The sequence below is a fragment of the Phacochoerus africanus genome, chromosome 10 (genome assembly GCF_016906955.1).
Source record: "Phacochoerus africanus isolate WHEZ1 chromosome 10, ROS_Pafr_v1, whole genome shotgun sequence".
Taxonomy (NCBI): domain Eukaryota; kingdom Metazoa; phylum Chordata; class Mammalia; order Artiodactyla; family Suidae; genus Phacochoerus; species Phacochoerus africanus.
This window is the reverse complement of record NC_062553.1, coordinates 34,655,463-34,676,362: the sequence shown is the minus strand read 5'-3', so window position 1 is coordinate 34,676,362 and position 20,900 is coordinate 34,655,463. Positions and strand designations below refer to the sequence as shown.

The 20,900-nt window shown below is 36.4% G+C and overlaps 1 protein-coding gene across 1 annotated transcript in view; it reads left to right on the top strand.

Annotated features, from left to right (window-relative positions):
• Positions 1–4,031, top strand: part of KCTD8 (potassium channel tetramerization domain containing 8) — a 263,165-nt gene extending 259,134 nt beyond the window's left edge. Inside the window, exon 2 of the mRNA XM_047799334.1 lies at positions 2,678–4,031. Coding sequence (XP_047655290.1) covers positions 2,678–3,138 — 461 coding nt within the window. The 3' untranslated portion in view covers positions 3,139–4,031. The remainder of the gene's footprint in view (positions 1–2,677) is intronic.
• Positions 4,032–20,900: the final 16,869 nt, after the last annotated feature.

Genomic DNA, 20,900 nt, shown 5'->3' with positions numbered 1-20,900 from the left:
AACTGTTCAGCAGCCTTAGAATCTCCAGAGATGAGCCTGAACATCTGTACATTTTAAAAAATTACAGTCATGTACTCTCAGTGTTGAGAATTACTGTACTAGACCCTTTAGTATGGCATTTTATTCAACCTCGAAATAACCCTATGAGGAAAGTACTACTTCGAACATTTTACAGATAAGGAAATTGAGGCTTAGAGGAGCTAAGTATCTTGCTCAAGGCCACAACTAGCCAGAGAGCAATAGTATTTGATTCCTGTTCACGAGGACCTCAGACTCCCTCCCTTTTCAATGGTATTGCCACTAAAAACCTGGCATCACTAAAAAAACTTGACCTTGCAAGTAACATCCTACTAGTCCATGGATGATTGATGACCAGTGTGGGTCTATTAGTCGGGATCCCAGGAAAAAAAGAGAATGGCGTAATTCAAAAAAAGTTTAATATTATCAGTTTATAACTGTGTAGGCAATATCCTTGTGCCAGTGACAGTGGAAATGGTTAACACCTGTAGGCCTAAAGATGTGAGCCTAGCTGAATGGAATCTGGAAAGAGGGGTGGCAGCGGGAAGCGGGGGGAGGTGAGAAGGAGGTGGAGAGAGCTGCCAGACAGGGCTGTGCCTCTTGGTCCAAAGATTCAACCAGATCACAGAAATCTTGGGTTGAGGTCAGATGAGTTCATGGTCTTGTCAGTCTTTATCAGTGGCTGAGTCCAGCTGAAAATCAAAAGGCAGGGGAGCCTAAGGACACGGTTTGTGTCCATCAGCACTAAGGACCTGGAAGGTGCGGAATGAGCATGGGTAAATCAGCAAGGAGTGTTAGGATGTGTATTTTCTCTGCTCCCCATCCTGCAGATTCACCCTCTTTCTCTCTTACCATAAATGAAAATGACAGAGGCTTAAAGGAAACAAATGTTGGTTTCTGTTTTCTTTAATCCATGGTTGCAAATACTTCTGAAATGTATCAGTGCACTTTCTTACCAAGCTTTCATGAGCATCTGCATTTGCTCATTTTTTTTACTGTAATGCAGACTAAAGAAGTATGAAATTGTGGTTAATATCTTCTCTCAAATAGGTACATATTCTTTAAGGTTTTTTGGATTTTTTGTTTGGGTTAGGTTAATTCAGGTATAGTTTACATACAGAAACACTCATTTTAGCTCTGTAATTCTATCAGTTTTCACAAATGTATGCAGTCCTGTGTCTAACATTACATTCAAGATATAGAATATCGTCATAATTCCAAAGGGTTCTAAAGTCTTTTAAAATCTTTAATCCCACTCAACTAAATGTCTGGTATGAATGTTTTTTCTTCTGACTTTAACTAGGAAAATTGGTGATAGCTTCCAACAATGGGTTGTGCATAGTAGGTGCTCTTATGAAAAGTATTTTTGTTGGTTTGTTTCCCTACCCTCTGAGCAATATAAACTATTTATATCGGTTATTAGCTCAATTCGTATATATCAGAAGGAGGAAAGGCTCATAATCATGACGGCATGTTGAAATCACCTGGATCTATTAAATGACCCAATGGCCAGGTGGCATCTCATTAAAGCAGGATGTCTGGAGGTTAGACTAAAACCTCGGTAATCTAAGCTTTCCACGTAATTCCATGCGTGGCTAAGGCTGAGATGCTATGAGTTAGACCAGTTATTCTCAACTCTGGCTGACAGTAGAATATCCTAGCAAATAATATTTGCTTAAAAATATTGAGGCCCTTCCTTGCAATTCTGATTTATATAATGTGTTCATAAAAGTTGACTACACACAAAAAAAATAAGATTTGGGCAACCTATATTTCTGAATAGTTAATCAAGGTTTTATTATAGTTCTGGGTATGTGGTGGTTTTCAATAAATGTTAGATGGAGGTCCTAATCCCACAGCGAAGTCAAGGAGAATAAAAGATGCTCCCTCTTGGAAATAAACGGTTTGTGTATTTGAAATAATTATCTTGGCAAACTATCACTTTCTGAAAATTGTCCTCCTAGGTAATTTGCCTCAAATGGTAAACCTTGTATTTTAAGAGAATCCTATATTTCAACTATATTTTTTCAGTATAATATTAGGCACATATATATCTTACAGCACTTTCATAAGTCTCTCCAAGGAAATAGACAGGAAACAAGATTAAGAGACTGAGGATAAGATTTAAACCAGCCTCCCACTCGGAAGCATAAATGATGCTATTGCACTTCTGGGCCTGAAGAATATTGCTGCTTTGTAAAATAGAGCAATGTTACTTTCTGCTCTTACAGTGGTAAAATATATATACAAAAGGGCACCTAATGACATTAGCTAGAACAGAAAGGAACTGTCTAATGAAATAGTTATGAGATTAACAAAACCTTCATATGTCTTATCTTTTTCAGATTTCAGCAACTAGAAACTAAAATAACCTTTTTTAGCATAAAGTTACTGATACTCTATTATGGCATACATGCTCATCAAGCAAACATCCCCAGTTTTTTCATTATAAAGAATCAATCAGCATGCTCCTGTGATTCAATGTACACTGACAATACCGGGTGTCATATTTAATTCTTCAAATATAAACTAGTGCCACAAACAGCATTTTTCTTCAGATGAATGTTCTTGGTTTAATGTAAAATTTATAAAGCTTATTTAATTTGACCTTCCTACCTCTTAATCAATTTTTTTTACTCCTTTTATTTTTTCTTTTTAGGACCACCGCAGAAAATAGTATCACCTAAACAAGAGCATGAAGATAGGAAACACGACAAAGTCACAGATAAAGGAAGTGAGAGCGGGACTTCCTGTAATGAGCTCTCCACTTCCAGCTGTGACAGCCACTCGGAGGCAAGCACACCCCAGGATAACCCACCCAGTGCCCAGCAGGCGACATCTCACCAACCTAACACCTTAACATTGGATCGTCCTTCCAAAAAAGCTCCTGTGCAATGGATGCCCCCACCAGACAAACGCAGAAACAGTGAACTCTTTCAGACACTCATCAGCAAGTCCCGGGAAACAAATCTTTCCAAAAAGAAAGTCTGTGAGAAGCTAAGTGTGGAAGAAGAAATGAAAAAATGTATTCAGGATTTTAAAAAAATCCACATTCCAGATTATTTTCCAGAGCGCAAGCGCCAGTGGCAGTCTGAACTGTTGCAGAAGTATGGGTTATAGTAATTATCACATTCCTGCCGTATTTCAATGACGTTCAATGTTTACTACGGTGTTATACCACCTGGCTGTGTACTAACAATGGTCAGTGTGATTCTTGCTGCTCTTCCTTTTTGTGAACAGTGGATGTGGGACAGTATTTTCTTTCATTCTTTTTGTTGTTGTTGTTTTTTGGAAATATGATTTTAAAAAAGCAAACTCATAGATGTTGAATAAAATGGTGTATCTGATTCAAACCATTTTGCAAGAATGAAAGTAAACTGTGCATGATCAAGAAGCTTAGAATCTTGATTTTTGAACTGTGGTCAACCGGATATGTTTGTCATTTTGTAACTCACCAAAAGCGATTTATCCTGTCACTCCAAATATAGTGACAACATGATTGAAGCAACATCAAGTAAAATGTTAGATGATGGTTTTGAGATTCAAATCCAAAACTGTTTAAATGTTAATGCAATAAAACAAGTATTATTTTTGCATGAGCACAACATTACAAATAAATCACAAGCATAGGGAAGTTCCGTTTGTTGCTTAGAAAGAAAAAAATTACAAAAAAAAAAAGCAAAAAAAATGGTTCAGGCTAAGCCTATAAATGTAAGCTATCTAGGAGACTGAATTTTATTTGTTCTGGATCTGTGATTTTTTTGTGTCTGTGTATGGTGTTCTGTATGTTAAGATGGTGTAAATATGCCTTATAATCTTTCTTGTGTTATGGCACTGACTTCATCTATTAATGCTAGTCATGATTATTTCCGTGAAATAAGTCCTTACATCAGGCTGTGAATATTGGTATAATGATGCTCTGAAAGATCTTACTATCATGCTAATCAAAATAATTGAGGGAAATGGTAAAGAGCTTTATGTATTTATTAAAAAAAGGAAAATATGCTAGAATCCTTTGATCTCTATTGACTCTTCTTTTAAAATATTCAATTGTAACATTGTCTTCAATTTTCCTTTAAAATCCCAAACTGGAGAATGGCAATGTTCTGCCTTCATGTTGACAAGTTAGAGACTTAACATAATTCAAAATGAAAGTAGAGTCTTGTCCAGATAGCCTTGGTATTGATTAATAAACCCTTAGCCCGCAAGATAAAAAGATTTCATCTGAGAATACACTAGAATTTTATTTTAGCTGACAACCAGATTTAAAGTCTTTCCAAATACAATTGGGAAGTTACCTCTTACAAATTATGAGACAGAAATGTCAATAGCAAGCTGAAAGGTCAGCCTGAGTGACAAGAGATTTCCTCCTGGTTGCATATGTGAAAATAAGCTTTTGTCGTAAGCCACACAGTTTTTGTCTCAGCATCTCCACAGAAAGAATTACATACATATCACAAAATTTCTCTAAAGAGTAGGCTGAGAGAGGGTCAAATTATCTTCAAGAATTATGGAGCTCAGTCTCCTTTGGGGTTAGTTGAAATAGAAGTTGAGCCACACTGGTAGTAACTTTTCTTTCAGGGTAATATAGGGAAACAAGCATTATTCAAAATTAAAAATCTTCATTCACTTTGGACATATTTTTAGGTCTCTCACTCTACTATTGTATAAAATCCCATCTACAGTGGACTATGAAAGAAAATCCAAATGTATTATTTATCTCAAATAACCTACCAGGCTGTAGCGAAACATGAAACTCTACTACTCTCAAACTTGTCATTTCATTTTGGAAATGTTGGTAGTCGCATCATGGCTTTGTGTAGCTGTACCACACTGGTTACAGAGATAAAATGTGGTGGTTGGGTTGCTGTAGTTCGAATCCCATCTCTACTGTTTACCACTCATGTGACCTGAGGGATAATGGAGATAATAATAACATTGTAGAGAAGATTTAAATGAATTAAAGCAAAGCATCACCATCCCTCCTGGTGATGAAGAGAGAAAGGAAGGTAGTAATCCTACCAGAATCCAGAACCAGTGCTGTCAGATGGGGAATTTGGAATAGAGAGAAATAAGCTGTCCAGAAAGAACTAGAGCCCCTAAAGAGTCATCTCCAAAGTTGCCTCCCAGGAGTTCTTGCTGTAGTACAGTGGGTTAAGATTCCAAGTGCAATGCTTGGGTCACTGCAGAGACACAGGTTTGATCCCCGGCCAGTGCAGTGGGTTAAAGGATCTGGGGATGCCACACCTGTGGCATAGGTTGCAGCTGTGGCTCAGATTCAATACCTGTCCCAGAATCTTCCATGTGCAATGGGTGTGCCCATTAAAAAAAAAAAAAAAAAACTCCCAAAGAAAAGAGAGTGGTGAGAAATTATCCTAACTTCCCACATTCCAATTTCCCACAAAAACTTTCCATTGTCCCAATATGAGTGGAAGCCAGTTGGCAAGGGAATGCAAGATATGTAATTTAATAGACGTGATCCCCATGTGGTATAAAACCCAGCAGTGAAGGTTAGGGAATAGATCTGAAGACTGCTTCACACTGTGCTCTATTTTTTCCCAACACAAAACTTCGAATAGAATTGCTATGGCAAGAATTTGATAAATTAGGACTATCTCATCTTCATTTTTCCACAAAAAGAGAAGTGATGCCAGTAACATTTTCTATCCTTATAACCACAGTAAATTAGAACCTATTTCTATAATAGTCTATCTAAATTAGAACCTATTTCAGTAATAGTCTATCAGACACTTACCACACACCAAGAATTTGACTCAAAGTTTAACATAGTCAAGAAAGCAAATTATTACTATTGCCCTTGGAAAGAAGCTTATGATCTGATACTCTCAAATCATTATATTTTCACCAGAGCTTAGATCCTGGCTGGCCACAATTGGGGTTACATGAGGATCAAGGGAAGAAACTAGAATGAGAACTCTTCCCTGAAGAAAAGAGCACTCCAAAATTTAAAGTTGACTTAGACTAAAACTTCTATATAAAACTCTTTATCCAAAGAATCAGGAGATAATACCTGGAAGGTCACCAAAAATCAAAAGAGCTGGAAGTAGTCATTGGCGTTGAGTACTTTTGGAGAATAAACGTAATTTGGTGCTCATATGATATACCTTTTGTTTGATATGTGGTACTTACTTAACTTGTGACCTGATATTTTATTGTTATTCAGTATTGGATATAACTAAGATGACAAAAGGAAATTAAAGTCAAATTGTGAAATTTTCAACTTTGGCAAAATGAGATAGACATATTTTTCTTCCACTAAGGATAACTAAAACCCCTGGACATTACTTATAAACACACTTAAGAGGCTCTGAAAGGCTAATAGAGGAAAGAAAACTGGCCAGAGATATGGGCACCCAAAGAATAACATGGTGATGGAATTTCCTGGATTTTCTTCTTGCTTCATTTGTCATTGAAGAAGCTGGTAACTCAGAAACAGCACCCACCCACCCCCAATCCTGCTCTCTTAAGCCAAAGGACTGGGAAATGGACAGCCTAGGAAGACAGAAAACACTTAGATGATAAAAGCCCTGCTGTGTCAGGTTGCAGGTATGTGGACACAATTGAATTAATAGTCATTTTAAGGCTCTCCGCTTTTTAAAAAAGACTTTTTAAACAGAAATTTTAGTTTTATAGAAAAATTGAGAGGAAGATACTGAGATTTCCCATAGATCCCCCTACCCTGGAATAGGCATAGGCTTCTCCTTTCTTAACTTCCCCCCTCAGAGTGGTACATTGTTACAACTGATGGACCTAATCAAAGCACCATTATCATCCAAGGTCTTTCGTTTACATTACTGTTCACTCTTGGTATGGTTCATTCTGTGGGTTAGGATAAATGCGTCATGACCCATATTTGTCATTATAGTATCATACAGAATATTTACACTGCCTGTCAAATCACCCATATTCTGTTTATTCATCCCTTGTTTCTCCCCCAGCCACTGGCACCACTGTTCTTTTTCACTGTCTCCATAGCATTGCCTTTTTCAGAATGTTACATAGTCAGAATCATAAAGTACATTGCTTTTTCAAATTGACTTCTTTCCCCTAGTAACATTTAAGTTTTCTCTATATCATCTCATGACTTAATACTTACATCTTTTAGTGCTGAATAATATTCTCTTGGCTGGATTTACCACAGTTTATTTGACCACTTACCTACTGAAGGACAACTTGATTGCTTCCAAGTTATGGCAATAGTAAATAAAGCTTCTATAAATGTCCATATATATAGGTTTTTGCTTGGATGTAGTTTTCAGCTTCTTTGGAGTGTGATTGCTGGATCATATGGTAAGAGGATATTTAGTTTTGTAAGGAACTGCTAGACCATCTTCCAAAATGACTGTACCATTTTGCATTCTCGCCAACAATGAATGAGAGTTCTTGTTGCTTCACATCTTTGTCAGCACTTAGTATTGTCAATGTTCCAGATTTGGGCCATTCTATTGATTTGCAGTAGTATCTCATTGTTGTTCTAACTAGTGCTTCCCACATGATATATAATGTAGAGCATCTTTTCCTACACATTTCCCCCACCTCTATGTCTTCTTTGGTGAGATGCCTCTTAATGTCTTTGGCCCATTTTTTTAATCCTGTTGTTTGTTTTCTTTATTTTTGAATTCTGAGCATTCTTTGTTTTGCATAAGAGATATTTCTTTTGCAAATATTTTCTCCTAGTGTGTGGCTTGTTTTCTCATTTTCATGACACTATCTTTCATAGATAGAGGTTTTTAATTTTAATCAGGTCCAGCTTATCAATTATTTATTTCATGAATTGTGCTTTAGGTGCTATATCAAAAATGTTATTGACATACCCAAGATTTTCCATATATTACCTTCTAGAAGATTTATAGTTTTGCATTCTGCATTCAAGTCTGTAATTTTTAAGTAATTTTTATGAAGGGTGTTAAGGCCTGTGTTCAGACTCATTTTTTGAAAATTTGAACACAAACCTTAACGCCTACTCTCCAAAGTTTCCTTTAATCCCTCAGTACAGAATTATTAATCATTCCATTCTCAGAAATATCAAAACACTTTAAAAAATTCTCTTTCTGTACACATTATTTATGCTTTATAATGTATAAGAGTAATGATATGCATTTGTATTTTCCATTGATTTGAAGGATTTTTCATGTAGGTTAAGATAGTACTCCCTTTGAATGAGTGGCAACAATAAGTTGCCACCTTCTGGCACATAGTAGGTATTAATGATTTTGGCAAACAAGTAAACACCCTTTACAATGTAAGTATCTCCTTAAAAGTCCTTGAGAGACACTCTTCCTGTTTCACCAGGCTTGCTAAAAGCTATTTTAAAATATTTTCAGGCCAAATACCACTCATTGGTCTGACATTCTTAATCCCTCATGAAAGATGACTCAAAAGACTATATTAAAAATATTTCATCGTTTGATCCAATTTGGATGAATGCGATTTAAGTATCTCCTGCTGAAGATGCATGACTAGGCCTTAACCCTCTCTCGTCTCCTTCACAGTATTTACCAATTGTTTGGCACACAGTAAACCTAATCCACGACCTTGTATATTAGTGTCTTTTAGTACAGGTTAGTCAAGCAAATATTGCCAAAATAGTTATGTTCATTCGAAAAGGTTACAATTTGGAAGAGTTTCTTATAAAACCCTTAAATCTGTTTTCTTTTCAAGTTGTTTCTCCCTCTCTATTCTATGGTCCTTAGAGTATTCACTTTGAAGCATAATATACAAGGATTAAAAGAATCAGGGTAGTTCCTGTTGTGGCACAGTGGAAACAAATCCGACTATGAACCATGAGCTTGAGGGTTCGTTCCCTGGCCTCACTCAGTGGATTAAGGATCCAGTGTCGCTGTGAACTGTGGTGTAGGTTGCAGATGCAGCTCAGATACCATGTTGCCGTGGCTCTGGCGTAGGCCGGCAGCAGCAGATCCGATTAGACGCCTAGCCTGGGAACCTCCATATGCTGTGGATGCAGCCCTAAAAAGACAAAAAAAAAAAAAAAAAAGAATCATACAACTACAGGGTTGAAAGAATCTTAAAAGTCATGTAAATTTTCTATATAAATGAATTCAAAGTAATCTATGCCCATTTCTAGAGTGACTCCTGGGGCAAAGCATTTTACCAGATGGGTTAAAGATATAGCAGTGATGAAACAATAATAAAAATTGATTTAATTTCAACTATGTGATGTGTACACAGTGAGTATGGTAAAATATAGACATGGTTGGCTCTTAAAAAAGCATAAATGTTGCTACATGAGTTTAAGGGAAAGAGACAGCTTTAGGGCAGAAGCAGAATTTGAGCTGGGACTTGAAAGAAGGGAAGTTGGCTTTGTACATACCAGATGTTGGAAAGGGGACTCTATAAGGAAAGAGAAAAGTTTAAATATGTAAGAATACTGTAGTAGATGAAGATACTCAAGAAAAAAAGTTGATGAAAATGTTATTGTATATACTTCTGAATACAGCTTTTGAAAAATCAATATGTTACTCTTATGATTAAGAATATATGAATGAAGAGCATTTTACTAATAACATTCATGCCTATTCAGGATTACATTCTCATGAGCAAATTCTTCTAACACCCAGCCAGTCTCTTTTTCTCTTTGGCCCTGTCTCCAATTGCAGCGGCAGGCATTAAGGCGGAAGCAAATTGTTTTCTTTAAAATGTAGAGAGATCAAGTGGAAACTGATTAATTAAAAGTAATGAAAAGAAAACAAGTGAATGGGAGCTTAGACCAACAAAATATTTTATATGGGGGAGGTGTATTTTAATACCAACATTGTTTAGAATTGCCAGTGCAAGGTGATAATAAAAAGCAGATTAATTTATAATCTGCTTTATTGGCACTTTAAAATTATCTACTTGTATTGCCTGCACCTGGGGCAAATTGCTCCCATCACTTTTGTTGGATATTCATTACAGTTCAATGCAGAAGACAGATTAGAAATTCCAGTATAGTTTAACAAATGCTAATCTGGAGGTATAAAAGGACTGTCTCTACTGCAACCAAAGGTTCACACCTTCATCATTTTCCACTTCAGCTGCAGGAAGAAGCTGCCCTGCCTTCCATCCTAGCATTTATGCTACTAGAAATGTGATTTTCCTACGACACAAATTTTTCATATTCTTTTGCTTAAAACTTTTCATCTCACTGCCTATTAGAATAAAAAAAGCCTACAAACTCCTTTACATAATTAATAAAGTCCTCCATTTCTACTTCCTCTCTTTCTCCTGTTTTCTCATCATGTCCCCATGTATGCAAATGCACATACACACATACCCACACGCACGCATGCACATATTATTTTTTTCCAGCTACTTCTAATTACCAAGAAGAATTTGCCACTTCCTTCTTTGTGCCACCCTCCAATATAACATTTAGTTTGACAGGGATAAAGTTTATTGACTTGTGAGAATGTTCCTCCTTCTGCATCTAAAGTTGAATATTTGCCAGCTTAGTCCTCAGTATTTGGTGATATAGAATAAAAAGTTAGAAAATGCAAAAAAAAAACAGTACGCATCTCATTCTTACCACATTTTCTTTCCCTTTTTCATTTTAGCTTTGTCTTCAAGGAAGAATAAGTCATAAAAATAAAATTTTGCAAATCTTAAAGAGATGAGGGATCTAAACAATAGGTATCCATAGCTGCTAAAATTATAACATGAAAGGATAATGGACAACTTTATAATGGGTGGATCAGGCTTACAGTATCTGATCCCACAGCTAATCCTAACCTCATTCATGGAGAGACACCAGGCATTAGTGCCTCTTGGTATTAATAGGAAGCTCCCAGTACCAGATATGATGTATTCGTACCAAAAACATGAGAGCTGAATCCAATAATTCTCTAGCTCTAACTGTCAGTTTTCTGGAAAATTGGAAGATAAACCTTTTATAAGACAATAAAATGATGCAATTAGTAATTTTTAAAAGACTGGAGATTTAAGATAACAAATTACTTGATTTAGTCAACCACAAAATAGCAAGGGAAAAATAAAGATAGTGGATGAAGGATCTGTAATCAAAGGACATGTCCTACACATGCTAAGTGGAGATATTATTTTTATCCTGATTACAACCAAACTGTAAAAACCATCATCATCAGAGAGTTTTAAGACAAATGTTTAATGATAAGAAATTATCATTATTTTAAACAGTGCTACTGTGGAAATCTTGAAAAAAATGTGTCTTTCTTTAGAGATACCCTCTGAAATGTAATGACTAAAACAGTAAGATGTCCAAGATTACCTTTGAGATAACACTTGCAGAGGAGCAGCGCGTTGAACTAGATGAATCAAGTTTGGCCTCGTTGATCATTATTGAAGAAACAGATAGTCATGGTTTCCCTTCAATTTTCTGTATGCTTAAAGATATAACAAAAATTAAGCCTTTTAAGAACCACTTGGGGGAGTAGAAGAATGTTTTCTCAGAGAATAACAGGAATTTGGAATAGAGTTGAGGGCACTTTTGAGGTTCGTGAACAAGAATTTATAGTGACTTCAATTTACCCATTCTGTGACTCTGAAGCAGGGTTAGACTTTTGGGTGGGAGGTTGGGGTTAGAGTGAAACTGAACAGGACTCTGTGGAGCTCCCAGGGGGGAAAGAATTTCTGTGTCCCCCATTTATTGTTTTTAGGAAATAGGTCTCATTCAGCCTCCATGACCTTCCCTGAGTTCCAAAGGGCAGATTCAAATAGTTGCTAATCAGGGAAGGGAGGGGATGCAGAGACCAGGGAGGAGCAGTTAAGAGACAGTAGCGCAGTCTTGGGGCAGGGTCCTGGTTCCTCCTCAAGGAGTACCCATAACAGTATCTCTGAGTTCTTCTGCAGAACTAAAATCCCTAGTAAATGTTAAAAAGTTAAATGTTAGAAGTTAAAAGATGTTAACTGCTTGAAACATTCTTCATTCCAGAACAAGGAGCAGTACCAGAACTAGTCCTGGGGTCACTAAACAGCAGCTTTGAAGAAGAATACAAACACCTACCCTGATCCTTATCTATGGCCCTATTTTCAGCATCCAAACTAGGAAACCACATCCTAGTCTCCCCCAAAGGAGGGCAGTCTTTAGGGCACTAGCCAGCTGTGGCCTCCTTTGCCTGACAGAGCGATAAAAGCTACTCATTTCTCCTTTGCCCCCAATTTTCTCCCTGCATTTCTGTTCTGCACTAGTGAACAGAGGCTGAGTTTTGACAACAGGAGCATAGAGATTTTGCACAAAAATAATTACCTATGTGTTTGATTTTTATCCATTAGAGTTTTATGATGAAATATGGAAAAGCAAGGGAGATAATAGTATTGGTGAGAATGTTAGTGAAGAAATGAACCTTATAAACTCAATTGGATTTTTTTATTAAGTGAATGGAAAAGAAAGCAATAGATGGGGGGGGCATGGATAATGGAGTGATTACTAAACTGGAAATCTCATGAATCAAATCATGATCTCAGAAAACTTCGTTATATATGCAGTCTAGAAGGAATGGAGAGTGTGGTCACAGCAAGCTGGTTTTTTTTAGTTGATTTTAATAGTTTAGGTCTTTAAGAGAATCCAAAGGAGCCAAATCATCTGAATCTACTTATTTCAACTTTCATGGATAAGGATTTGACTTCCATAATTCTGACCTTATTGTATGACTGATTAATCACTCCCTCAGAGGTACCTTGAGCAAATGACCCATATTTGGCAAGATTAGTCTTCATAAAACACTACTTTCATAATTCCACTCCTTTGCTGACAACACTCATCCTCTCTCTATTTTCAGATTATTTCTAAAATCCCCAGTCTGTCATTCCCAGTTCTCTCTTAACTGGCTATCTTGTGTTCATTTCACCTTCTCAATTACTAATGCCCATTGGCCTCTGTTCCAATCAGACATTTCTCCTGTTTCTTCTTTTCTGTTCCTTTTATTCTTCAACTTGGAATTCCCTTTCTCCCTAGGATGTTTCATACCAAATCAATAATCCCACCAAAATCCAGATAAACACATCAGAGCAAAAATATTGCCTGGGTTCAAATCCTATCTCCACCTCCCAGCAGCCATCTGTAACATGGAGATGATAATAGTACCTATTTTAAGGGTTGTAGTGAAGATTTACTGTATGTAAAGCACTTTAAACAATGTTTGGCCTTGCTCAAAAGCTTTTTCAATTACTTATAAAAAGAACTTCTGGAGTTCCCGCCGTGGCGCAGTGGTTAACGAATCCGACTAGGAACCATGAGGTTGCGGGTTCAGTCCCTGCCCTTGCTCAGTGGGTTAACGATCCGGCGTTGCCGTGAGCTGTGGTGTAGGTTGCAGACGCGGCTCGGATCCCGCGTTGCTGTGGCTCTGGCGTAGGCCGGTGGCTACAGCTCCGATTCAACCCCTAGCCTGGGAACCTCCATATGTCGCGGGAGCGGCCCAAGAAATAGCAACAACAACAAAACAACAACAACAACAAAAAAGACAAAAGACAAAAAAAAAAAAGAACTTCTTCCCATGATTATATTTCCTTATTGGAATTCCTTTAGTAGAGATATGTAGCTGTTATACATTCTATTATTACATGAAAGAAGAGATATAATCTCTACTGGTCTTTTACTCATTCCATTTAAGCAATATTTTGTGCCATTATTACTTAATAAATGCTTACAATGAAATAAATATCAAATATCAAAGTTAAATAAAATGAGTGAATACATATATTAATGAGTCAGTGAATGAATGAAGGATTAAACAAAGTAGCATGAATTTGTAAAGTGAAATTTCAGGAATGCTTTCAAATTCCCAGCCTGTTCTATAGGATACTAATTTTTTTACACAGGCTTCAACCTTAAGACTCATGAATTATGTCCCACCATTAATTTTTTATCACCTTTCTGATTCAGAAAACAAAAACATCTATTTTTCACCATTAGTCATAAATATAGCTGCCTCTTTTTCGTCAGTAAAGTTAATTTGCTCTACAAACTTTCAAGGAAATGTGCTATTTTATGAAGGTTTCAATCAACTATACTTCAATTAAAAAATCTATTCAGAAAACTTCAAAAAATAGCTAAATTTCATAGACCTTATATATATATATATACACTATGGAAATTTTTAAAAGTAAGCCCTGTTACAAAGAATGTTGATATTTAAGTGCTTATTCATATAAATATTTACAAGATTCAAATGCATCTGTATCAGCGCAATAAAACTGAATTATCTGAAAATATATTTTGATACCTGCAAAAGAGGTTTTTTGGGTTGTTATTGTTCTAAATGTAATATTTCCCCTAAATTTTTATTTAATACTGTAACATTTCCCCTAAATTTTATTTAATACTGTGATGTAATCACTCATTATCTGATTATTTTGAATGTAAACTAATATTGACATCAAAGTGAATTTCTTCTGTCTTTTTTCTTTAGTGAGCAAATGCTATCAGTTTTTTATTAAGGTATAACTCAATACCATAAAATTCATCCTTTTACAGTATACAATTCAGTGATTATGAGTGCATTCACGAAGTGGCACAAGCATCATGTTATCTGATTTAAGAACATTTTTATCATCTCATACCCATTAGTGGTCATTTCCCAAAGCCCTTTTTTTCCCCATCAGCCCTTGGCTAATCTAACTTTTACTAATCTATTTTCAGTGTCTGTGACTTTGATCATTATGTATATTTCATGCATGGAACTATACAATATGTGGTTTTTTTTTTTTTTTGTATGGAGCACTTTTCATTTAGCATGCTTCATTTTTCATTTGCATTCTTTTTCAAAGTTTATTGATGTTGCATCAAGAAAGAGTATTTCATTTTTATTTTCAAGATTGAATTTGGATACATTCATCTGTTCATCAGTTGATGGATAGTTGTTTTTAAACTTAGGCTATTATAAATAATACTGCTAAGAACATTTTTATACCAGTTTTTAAGTAAAGATATGTTTTCAGTGACTTTGGGTATACTTCGGAGTAGAACTACTGGGTCATATGGTAATTCTATGTTTAACTTTTTGAGGAACTACCAGACTCTTTTTCAAAATGGCTGCAAAATCCTATATTCCTACCAATTGTCTTTGAAGGCTCTCATCTCATTCTTTTTTTTTTTTTGTATTTTTGCCTTTTTGCCTTTTTGCCTTTTCTAGGGCTATACCTGCGGCATATGGAGGTTCCCAGTCTAGGGGTACAATCAGAGCCGTAGCCAACAGCCTATGCCACATTCACAGCAACACGGTATCCAAGCCTCATCTGCGACCTACACCACAGCTCACAGCAACGCCGGATCCTCAATCCACTGAGCAAGGCCAGAGGTTGAACCTGCAACCTCATGGTTCCTAGTCGGATTCATTAACCACTGAGCCACAACGGGAATTCCATCTCATTCTTGACAATAGTTGTTGTCTACATTTTTTATTATATCCATCCTAGTATATATGGAGTTGTATTTTGTTGAGGTTGTGCTTTGCATTTCCCTGATGACTAATGTTGTTGAGCAATTATTTTTTAGCTTATTGGCCATTTGTGTATCTTCTTTGGAAAAATGCTAATCCAAGTGCTTTGCTCATTTTTAAATTGGATGGTTTGTCTTTTTGTTGTTAGGTTGTAAGTGTTTCTAATATATTCTGGATACTAGGTCCTTATCAGTTGAAGCACTTGTAACTTTTAAAAAAATTTTTTTAATGTTTGCACCAGTAAATTTCCTATTCATTGCTAAGAGGCTTTTTGCGCATGCTAGGGCATGCCTTCAACACAGAGATGGATCGTAACTCCATTTTGGCCTTTATTTATTACTTTCCCACAGAGTCTGAAATTCAGCTTGCAGTGAGAGTCTAGGACATTCTTAGGTCTCTCCCAGACATGGATCCCTCTCCTGTACATGCCTCTCTTAGATTTCACACAACCCTACACATGCCTATGGCCTTGAGTTACCCAGAAACACAATGTTAGTGCCTTCAGAGTACCTCTATGGGCATCTCATTCTCCAGCTTTTCCTTTTAGTTATTTTGGTCAGTTTTTTATTTATCCCCACTCTTATTGCTTCACGTAGCTGTGATGATAAATAACAGTCATTGATTATTTTCACCAACACCCTCAGAAAGATTGTTCATCCTATGAAAGGTCTGAATCAGGTCAAAGAAAACAAATCCTGCCAATGGGATTTTCCAGGAAACCAAGGGAATTGCAATTTGGAGGAATCTAACCCTATTTCATTCCCTCCAAAAGATTCTAGGCTGCTGATTTTTACTTTAATTATGGGCTGTTGGTTCTCAAGTCTACCAGAGAACTAGTAGAGAAAGGCTTGGTACTAGGGAATGTTGAAATGCCACAAAACTCACTTTTCTTACTGAGATTCCATAAAATCTTGAATACAGACTACCCAAATTTTTGCAAGTATTTGGTTACTTGCCAGAGTTTTTGCAAAGTTAATTTTGACCACTGTTGTCAGTCTTGTTTTTATGAAGGAGTGAATTTTTGGAGTATTTAAAAAATCTATTCCTGCTCTATTAGTGTTTTTAAAATTTAATAAATTTTTAATGTTTGTCCTCTTCTGGGCAAATCAAATATTTTCTTTCTTTTTTTTTTGGGGGGGGGGGAGGCTGTGCCTGAGGCATGCAGAAGTTCTTGGGCCATGAATCAAACCTGTGCCACAGAAGTGACCAAGACTGCTGCAGTGAAAATGCCCAATACTTAACCTGCTGTGCCACAAAGGAAGTGCAAAATTTTATATTTTCCATGCACAAAAAAATCTGTGCTCATCCAATGGTATTCTATAGAATCTCACAGGGTCAAGCCATTTTCTTCATTGTGTTCCTATAAGCCCCTGTTCAAACATAATTTGACTCCTATGGAACAGAAATAACAGGAACAATTATAGTCCTCTTTAGTTATATCCTTGCTTCTTGATTTTATCACCGTGAGATTGTATTATAATTCTATGATGAATTATGCACCATGAAAAGTAAGGCTGTGGTGGAATAACATAACTCAAAGAGTATGTGATACATTAAAAGTTGTGTTTTTCTCTCTCTCTCTTTTTGTGTGTGTGTGTCTTTTTCAGGGCCGTACCCGTGGCATATGGAGATTCCCAGTCTAGGGGTAGAATTGGAGCTGGAGCTGTCGGCCTACGCCACAGCCACAGCAACGCCAGATCCAAGCCATGTCTGCAACCTACACCACAGCTCACGCAAGGATCCTTAACCCCCTGAGAGAGGTCAGGGATCCATCCCGCAACCTCCTGGTTCCTAGTTGGATTCGTTAACCACTGAGCCACAAAGGGAATTCCATCTCATTCTTGACAATAGTTGTTGTCTACATGTTTTATTATATATATATTGTATTTATAATATATTGTATTTCTCATAGATAAAAATACTGACAGTGCTGGTCTAACTATAATAAAAACACTGACCGTCGCATCTAGATTTCCTTTCTTGGACTAAAAATGGTAGTGGTCAACAAAAAAATTAATTATTCATAACTGCCTCCATTGTTCTAGAGTTCCCTGCATTCTATACAGCATAAGAATCACTTCCCTCAGTATCTAGAAATCGTGTGCCTGCGTGATAGAGGCCAAGCCAGAAGCTGCTACATTTAGTAATAAATCCAATCACTTCAAAAAAGCCCATGTCTTCATCCTGATTAGATCAGGCTGTAGTAAAAAGTTTGTTGTTTAGCATAACCACTTTTCTTAAAACACCTGCCAGTGGAGGAATTATATAGCTTGGAAACTTCTACTAAGGAAATTGTTGCCTGTGGAAGTGCAGGTACATGGATGAAGATCTGATTCCTTGAACAGGGCGTGGATACCAGTGCTTGGACTGGCTTATAACAAAGATAATAGAATGCCCTTTTAGAACTTTTTATCGTATTCCTTTTAATTTTTTTCTTTTTTTTTTTTCTTTTTTTTTTGCTTCCCTGTGGCATATGGAGTTCCCAGACCTGGAATCAGATCTGAGCTACGGTTGCGACCTATGCCAAAGCTGTGGCAATGCCGGATCCTTAACCCACTGTTCTAGGCTAGGGAACAAACCTGCCAGCATCTCAGTGCTCCACAGACACTGTGGTCCCTGATCCCGTTGAGCCACATTGGGAACTCCCCTCTTTATTTTTAAATAAGTCCTTTCCAATTTGAAGGCCAAACAATGTTTTTGATATCATAGTAACAAACCCTCAACCCAGTTAACTCATTAGCATATGAGACAGGCTGCTTTCTCAATAACCCCAGGCTTTTTCCTGTTTGAAATGGAGACACTACAAACACAAGGATGATACAGCCATTTCATAATCACACAGAACTGCTCATAAACAATGCAAACCATAGTTCAGCATAAAATTCTGTATCTGCTATACACCAAACACACTAATTAAGTCAATCCAATCCCAAACTTTTCTTCCTAAGAGTGAATAAATAATCACTGAAAATGCCATTTCTTGCCACCTGGGGACATGAAGAAAATGAAGTGTGCTGTAAATAATTACTTTCTACTCAGCAATCTTGCTTTTAACAATTATCACTGCAGTCCTATATAAAGAATATTTATTATCTCAAGGAAATATGTAGGTCATGGTTTCTAGAATTGAAAAACAAAAACAAAAAACAAAGGACTGTTAAATAATTTAATGCTCTAAATATTTAACTGAAAAGGCTTACATTCTTTTTTTATTTTTTATTTTTTCCTAGATTCCTCCATTTCATAGTGGAAACCACCTACAGATGGAGAACAAACAGGGTCTGTCTTCAAATTAGGGTGAAATTTCCATTTCATTTGTGCTATTGTCAGTGTGTAGATACTGAAACAAATATATTTATGGCACAGTTAGTGGTATCATTGAAATTTTGATTCCAAATAATTAATGTTTCCTATACGTTAAGTTACTTTTCACTACCTCCATCTCTATGCCTTTTTGTCTCTATCTGCAAAATGTCGTACCTTGTATGTTAAATAGTCATTCCATAAACCACTATAGATGTAAAAAAAAAAAAACAACAACTCGTTGGCTTGTCATATTGGTTTTTGAAGTTTGGGGTTTTTTTTTTTTAATTGGTTAACTTAAAAAAATTAAATGGAAACTTGGCTAAAAAAGCCATTAGTTTCTTGTTTGTATCTGTATCCACCATTTTATCTCTATATTCACTCATTCCTTCATCCATCATTGATTTTTTTTGTTTATTTTTTTCTTTTTTGTTGTTGGCCAACCAAATTAAATATTGATAGTATGGTCATGAGTAACAAAGAGTTTTTCATCAATAAATAATTCGGGGTGAAAAGAAAGCTAACAAAATAGAAGCACAGATGCCATAGGAACATATGTGGTCCTCAAGTGGTCTGGGAGAAAAAGGGAGGTCTACTGGAAGACATTTGGCCACATCTGAAGAATTAGTTGGAATTTTCTAGACAGAAAGCCAAGGGCATGACACGATGCTTTTGAAGAGGGAAAGGTATTTGCACATAGAGAGAGGCTTACAAGAATGAGAAAGAAAAGAAATCCAGAAGGCAGAATGCAGAAAGATGAAGCTGCAGAAGTTGGTGGAGACCTGAGCCTTTTTAAAACTATAGATTTTTCCTAGGGACAATGGGAAGCTAATGAAAGTTTATGCATGACCAGTTGGAATTCTATCAGAAGGACCCAGGGGAGAGATTATTTATTTAAATAGGGTGGTAAATCCTGGGTAGAGATAGAAGTGACGTAATTGAAAAAACCCAGGCTGCAAGGAATATATTCTTTTCTTATGATATCCTAGTACATCTGATTTAAATGTGTCTAGTGAGGTTAACCATTGTATAAGCCTTTTATAATCATTATAACAACTATTACTGGTAATAAAACCTGTAAGTGAAAAGAGCTGCAGGTGCAAATGGAATTCCACCACAGTTATTCACCACCCACTGGCAAAGTGAACCAGTTAAAATTAGTTCTTCCTTGGCTATACAGTGGAAACCTACAATACCTACCAGGAAATACATACGCAAAGTAAAACTACAAATAAAATATTGGTATCACTTGTAGAAAGTAAATGCAAGTAGGTTATTAGCAGTATTTATGCACCTGGAGAAAGATGGGTGTGCAGAGATGGGGAATAAACTATTTCTTAAAGATGCATCTGGGAAAGAAGCATTGAATACTCGATTACACATTCTAAGTCACAGCCTGTTGACTGTGTCATCTATTTGTCACATCAAACATCTGCAGGAATCCCATTAGCCTGCATTAAACAGTTTAGAAGCTAGCTTTGCAACTATAATGCCAATAGCTTTTTCTACTGACTATTATGCGAACATTGCTTTTCCTCCTCTTCTTGGGAAGACCACCAGAAAGCTGACCCAGCCCTGTCCAGCTGCAATATCTATAACATATATGTCATTTATATCATGTATCTCTAGGGCCATAAAAATGTATTTCAGTGCTCCCAGCTCTCCTAGGTTAGTAAACATACTTCTCATATTTTTGTCTTCTGGCCGTGTTCATATATTTTTGATAATGGCCAAAAAATAACAATTCCCTCTAAATTAAATGACTCTACAATTTCCTGACATGAATCTATGTTTTCTGAGTTCCCAATTAGGAAATAACCTGAATAATTATGGATTAGCTTTGAGTATTCTCATTTAAATTGCTCTTTGCTGCAGAGTAATTCTAAATGGCCACATACAAATACCTTCTCATTTTTTGAGATGAGGCCATCAAAGTGTTTCTCCGGATTTAGATAAATTAAATCTCTCTGTTGAATAGATTTTAAAAGTAACAGTGTTTATATATGGGGTGTCAGGTCATGCATAGAATCTACTCTTTATTTTATTGCCCCAAACTTTTTATCTTTCTCAATGGAGCCTTTTGCATTTGCTCTAGCCAGCAATTCTTTAAGTCACAGGCTAAAGGCAAACGTGCTATTTATCCTAAAA